Here is a 6,262-nt window from a genome sequence, read left to right as displayed (position 1 = left end):
AGCTTGGTGGCTCTGATAGAACCAGGGCTAGGATCTGGTGCCATAAGCCTTCATTCACAATGATCTGGGGATTTTCTGTTAAAAATGGGTGGGTAAGAATGGGTGAACAAAGTGAATAGTGGGATGGGAGTAGGTAAGAAGATGTGAATGCTAGTTAACTATCTGAGTAGACATTTAAACTTATTTTATTTCCTACGTTCCCTAAGTGCTAGATAGTCACACTTGAAAGGAATCTTCAGACTTGCCCTTGTATGTCACATATAACTCAGAAGGAATACTAAAACGTTACGAGTCAGAATGGCATTGTTTCACATGACAAAGTAAAAACATGCAGGGTTTGGACTGGGAAAAGGGACGGCTTATCTTAACATATGGGTAGGGCTACAAAATCTACTGTCTATGGAGTGGGCATGGCATGGGTGTGGCCCGCTTTGAGAGCTCAGTTCTACTTCTTGATATATCACTTTTAGAATAACTTTGCCATTGATTATTATAAACCAAGTATTTAATTTAATATAATAAAATATACACTCTTAATTTATTCACACTTTTTACATAAGCATTTGTGTTCCTTAATTGTTGTTTTAAATAACACATTTCAAAATATTACAATGATGCTTACTTTAGAGTAACACAAAACAATATGGGCCTTCAAGAACAGTGGTGTCCATTCACATAAAATGGTCACACGAAACACATAGCTAGTGTGCAGGAAGCAAGCATCACCTCATACACTGCCACATGTATCTGAAGTGCTGAGTACGAGGTGACAATAACTCTTCTTAATTTAACACCCATCTAAACGTCAAAATGATAAAATCTATTTAGATAAAATTTTTAAAAAATCATTGTGCTCTTTGGTGGTTTCTTCTGTGGAATCCATTTCTCCGGTCTCTCAAATGCCTCATAAGGCTCTGCACTTGCATTATAGAACAGAGCGGTATTTGCAGGCAAACATGATCCATACGGCACAAGCAGACTCTGGATATGCAAATGCTCGCACACGAACTGCAAGACGCATTTGATCTCCACGACAACATATGATCTCTTCACAGAAAGAAGACCTAAGGAGAGAACAAATACATTAAAACATCATTAAGAATTTCTATCTAGTTTTTATTATTAATTTTGTATTAACATAAATGCAAATCAAACATTTCAATAAAATCTAATGGAGTGCACCAGGAATCTGTTCTGGATTTTTAATATATTTATAAATGACCTGGAAATGGGAACAAGTGAGGTGATCAAATTTGCCAATGACACAAAATTATTCAAAGTTGTTAAATCACAAGAGGATTTTGAGAAATTGCAAGAGGACCTTGCAAAACTTGGAGACTGGGCATGCAAATGGCAAATTAAATTTAATGTGGACAAGTACAAAGTGACGCACTTAATGAAGAGTAACCCAAATTATGGCTATACAATGCAAGGTTCCACATTAGGAGTCACCATTCAGAAAAAGAATCTAGATGTCATCATTGAAAATACGTTGAAATCTTCTGCTCAGTGTGCAGCGGCAGCCAAGAAAGCAAATAGAATGCTAGGGATTATAAGGAAAGGAACAGAATGCTAGGGATTATAAGGAAAAGAATGGAGAATAAAACAGAGAATATCATAATGCTTCTGTATCGTTCCATGGTGCGATCTCATCTTGAGTACTATGTGCAGTTCTAGTCACCACATCTCAAAAAAGATATGGCAGAATTAGAAAAGATACAGAGAAGGGTGACCAAAATGATAAAGAGGATGGAACGATTCCCTTATGAGGAAAGGCTAAAGAGGTTAGGACTCTTCAGCCTGCAGAAGAGATGGCTGAGGGGAGATATGATATAGGTTTATAAAATAATGAGTGGAATGGAACAAGTAAAGGTTAATTAGTTTAATTTTTCAAAAAGTACAAAGACTAGGGGACCCACATTGACATTACCAGATAATACATTTAAAACTAATAAGAGACAATATTTTTTTACTCAATGCATAATTGCCAGAGGATGTGGTGAAAGCTATTAGTGTAGCTGCGTTTAAAAATGGTTTGGACAAGTTCCTGGGGAAAAGTCCATAAACCATTATTAAAGTGGAGTTACAGATATCCACTTCTTATTTTTGAGGTAAGCAGCTTGGAATCTATCTACCTCATGGGATCCTGCCAGGTACTTGTGACCTGAATTGGTCACTGTTGTTAACAGGATACTGGGCTTGATGGACCCTTGGTCTGACCCAGTATGGCAAGTCTTATGTTCTATTAAAAGGAACTTTTTCCCACCCCAGCAATTAACTCCTGCTGCTTTGGGCTTCCAGCTCAATCGTATCTAGGGCTGGGAGCTAGTGACAGGAGCCTTCATTTACAACTAGCAGTGGCTTTCTCACCTTATAAACATCACTTGCCCAACCATGAGGCACAGACACTAGTTTTCTCCAAAGACAAGCAAGATGGCAGTCCTCATACATGGGTGACATAATCTGATGGAGCCCAGCACGGAAAACTTATGTCAAAGTTTCTAGAACTTTGACTTAGTCTCAGTGAACATGCCCAAGCAAACATTATGCCACGTGGGGGTCCCTTCAGTCTTTTTCTACAGAGCCCAGTGGTCATGGTCTCTCTCTCTCATTCAAGTCTCACTCTTTTTTGAGGTTTTTTTTTATGCTTCTTTTGCTGGTTTTTCCAGGGTCCTGCTCTTCTCATAGAATCACTAGGTAAGTTATTCAGTCTTTTTTTTTTTACAAATTTCCTTTCAATGTCAGTACCCGCTGGCCATCGGTAGGTTGCCACCCTCAAGTTCAATTCAGCATCCCTTTTGTTTTGAACTGACATGTCATCCGGGTTCCAGCGATTCCCCCTATGTACGAGGAACATGTCTATCACAGATCCCCAATAATAGATGTGTCTTCTGCTTGGGGGCATCAGATGACTTCCGGAGTTGCCGCAAATGTGCTCAGATGACCCCCCCTGTCTGGAGATCATGGACTGTCTCTTCGGGCACCAGAAGACTGATTCATTGACATTGACATCTGAGGCATTGATGCTGCACCAATAGCCACTGGGTCATTGGCATCAGGCAGCCTTCGGTTCCCTCGGCATCAGTGGCTGGTGGGGATACTGGAGACAGAGCATCATCCAGCTCTTCCTGGTCTAAGAAGACGTCGGATTCCTCCTCTTTGACCTTGGCACTGGGGAAAACTCATGACGAACACTGAGGGAAGCTGAAGAATTGGCATTGGTCTCCATGGATGCATGTTTCTGAGCACAGGGAGGGTCTAGCTTTGGCTGAGAAACCCCAAAGCGATTCCACAGTGAGGATTGCTCATCCTCTAAGTGACTTGGGAGTTTGCCATGATCTCCATCAGTCCTGGTGTCAGCCACCCATCCTCCTTTTGGTTCCAAAGAGAACGTGGTCACTCCTTCTGCCTCCCAGTCTGTGTTGGCATTGACAATGTTTGAGGAGGAGTTGGAGAGAGTACAGCTTGCCATGGAGAAATCACTGCAGGGTCTAGGTGCTGAAGCACTGATGGCACCAGCCTTCATCTAACTGCTAATCAACTTCTTGCAGGTGGTCATCTTTGCCTGTGAAGGAGCCAATGCCCAGAGGGGCATTGGAGTTGGTGCCAGCCATCCTGATGGTTATCCAGGATTCCTCAGAGGAGGAAGGTTCCCTGATGGAGCAGGAGGCCTCGGGATCCAGGCTCCATCAGCCAGCCACTCTGGTGTCATACTGCTAGCCAAGGACCAAGCACCCAGTGATCCTTCCCCCACTGGTTGCACTGGGGAGAAATCTTAATATTCCTGGGGTTATGGATGCTCCGATGGTGGATTGGATGATGATGCATTGGACAGTGTCCCATCCAAACCTCTCCTCCACCTGGCAGAAGGAAGTCCCTACCTGTGGACCTCTCTTTTGAAGGGTTTGTTAGGATGATGGCAGAAGCCTTTCCATTTAATTTGGAGAAAGAGGAAGATACCTGGCACAAGATGCTCGATATCCTACAGTACATGGAGACTCCTAAGGTGATCCCAGTCCCAGTTCATTAAATCCTTTAGGAGTTGTTGTTGTTGAGGATGTGGGAGAACCTCCTCATAGTGGCTTCTGACAATAGGAAGGCGGAAGTGGTATACCTCATCTAAAAGGCTCGCAGATTCGAAAAGCATCAACTCCCACACCAATTGGCGGTGGCTGAATCCGTTCTCAAGAAGACCAAGCATTCTCAGACCCATTCCTCGTTGCCCCTGGGAGGGATCCTAGGGCAATGGACACTCTTGAGAGAAAAGCTTTTCAGGGACTCCTTAAAACAGGAAAGTCCCGCTCTACTGTTCCATGTACAGGGCATGTGGCAAGCTAGCCTCGGATGCCTTTGCCTTTCATTGGGGCCAGGAGCTGCTGTATATGTCTCTTCCAATTTCAGTGATAGGGAAATCTTTACTGAAGCTCAAGGAGGACAAGGGGTCTATGATTCTCACAGGCCCCAGTTGGCTAAGACAAATTTGGTTTCTGCTCCTTCAGGAGATATCTATCCGGAAACCGATCAAATTGGGGACTTTCCAAACTCTCATCTCTCAGGAACAAGACTGGTTGCGGTAGCCCAACCTCCAAGCCCTAACACTCACAGCTTGGATGTTGAGAGGCTGATTTTGCAACCCCTTAATATTTCCAAGGATGTGTCTTGGATCCTCTTCGCTTCTCAAAAGCCTTCCACCAGAAGGTCCTACAGCCTAAAGTGGAGGAGGTTTGCTGTGTGGTATGAGCAGAAGACCCTAGACCCTTTTTCCTGCTCAACATAGAAGCTGCTTGACTACCTTCTACATCTCTCTGATGCTGATCTTAAGACCAACTCAGTAAGGGACCATCTTAGTGCGAGTGGTGATATCATCACCATGTAGAAGGTAAGCCCATCTCTGTACAGCCTTTATGCGGGGTCCGCTTCATTTGAAGCTTCCAGTGAGACCTCCCACTGTGTCATAGGACCTCAATGTGGTCTTGACCCAACTGAAGAAAGCTTTCTTTGAGCCACTACATTCTTCTGATCTGAAATACCTAACCTGGAAGGTCGTGTTTTTGGTGGCAGTCATGTCAGAGCGCAGGGTCAGTGAACTTCAGACCTCAGTAACTTATCCACTTTAAACTAAGTTTTTCCATGATAGAGTGCTCTTGTGTATACACCCTAAGTTTCTGCCTGAAGTTGTGTTGGAATTCCATCTTAACCAGGCTATTGTCTTTCCAACATTTTTTTCCAGGTCTCATGCTCACCAAGGTGAACAAGCCCTGCACAGTTTGGACTGCAAGAGAGCTTAGCTTTCTGTCTGGAATGGACAGAATTTCATAGAAAGTCCACCCAGCCTGTTTCCTTTGATCAGAACAAACTGGAATTTGCCATTGCCAAACAGGCTACCCCCCCCCCCCCCGTTGGTATTTGTTTTGTTGTTCCCTTTTTGTTGGTGAGCCTCCTGTAGCTAGGGATTCACCCATGTGAGAGAACTGCCATCCTGCTTGTCCTCAGAGAAAGTAGAGTTGCTTACCTGAAACAGGTATCCTCTGACGACAGCAGGGTATTTAGCCTGCCCTTCGTTTGCTAGCAAATCGAGTTAGCAAGGATTGGACTTGCCTCCGGTCTAAGCTACTCTGCTGCTTCCGTGCTGCCACTGGAAGCTCTCTCTGCCCTTCGGGGTATTTCATCTAACCTGGGTACCCGCTCCTCGGGGGGCCCTTCCTTTCTTTCAGGTGCCTATCTGGGATACCAGGTACTCGCTCCTCGAGGGCCTGCTCTCCCTGCCTTGCTGCCTGCAATCCAACTACTTCTGCCTGCTGGGATCTACATCTATACAGCTACCAACTTAGTGAGTAATTTAACCTTTCTCAGTCTGTCTCATCCACAGCTCAGCACTGGGAACCTGCAACCGGAACTTCCTATACTACAGTGTGCTGCTAACATCTACCATTGTGAGACGGGTCTCCTCTGCCAAGGGACCCTGGACTGCTATCACTGGATCACCTCACTACTGCCACCTCTGGTGGTATCATCCAGCTGTATAATTAAAGACAAATCTCTGTGTTTGCATGTCTCGAGTCTAGCCTAGTACTGCGGATCCTCACGGGGCTTCTCCCCATGGGAGTGGCCATAACCACAGTACCCAAGAATCCACTCCAACACCTCAAAACCATAACACTTCACAGTGCACATCAAAATGGATTACATTCAGGTGCTATAGGTATTTCCCTATCCCCACAGGGCTTACACTCTAATTTTGTACCTGAGGCAAAGTGACTTG

General features: G+C 44.4%; 1 protein-coding gene across 2 annotated transcripts in view; it reads right to left on the bottom strand.

The window, feature by feature from the left end:
• Positions 1–493: 493 nt before the first annotated feature.
• Positions 494–6,262, bottom strand: part of CEP76 (centrosomal protein 76) — a 135,730-nt gene continuing 129,961 nt past the window's right edge. For both annotated transcript variants that reach the window (XM_029590954.1, XM_029590955.1), the window contains one exon: positions 494–1,064. In XM_029590954.1, the coding sequence (XP_029446814.1) occupies positions 926–1,064 (139 nt within the window). In that variant the 3' untranslated portion in view covers positions 494–925. The remainder of the gene's footprint in view (positions 1,065–6,262) is intronic.

This window comes from Rhinatrema bivittatum, chromosome 2 (genome assembly GCF_901001135.1).
Source record: "Rhinatrema bivittatum chromosome 2, aRhiBiv1.1, whole genome shotgun sequence".
Taxonomy (NCBI): Eukaryota; Metazoa; Chordata; class Amphibia; order Gymnophiona; family Rhinatrematidae; genus Rhinatrema; species Rhinatrema bivittatum.
This window is presented reverse-complemented; position numbering and strand designations above follow the sequence as displayed.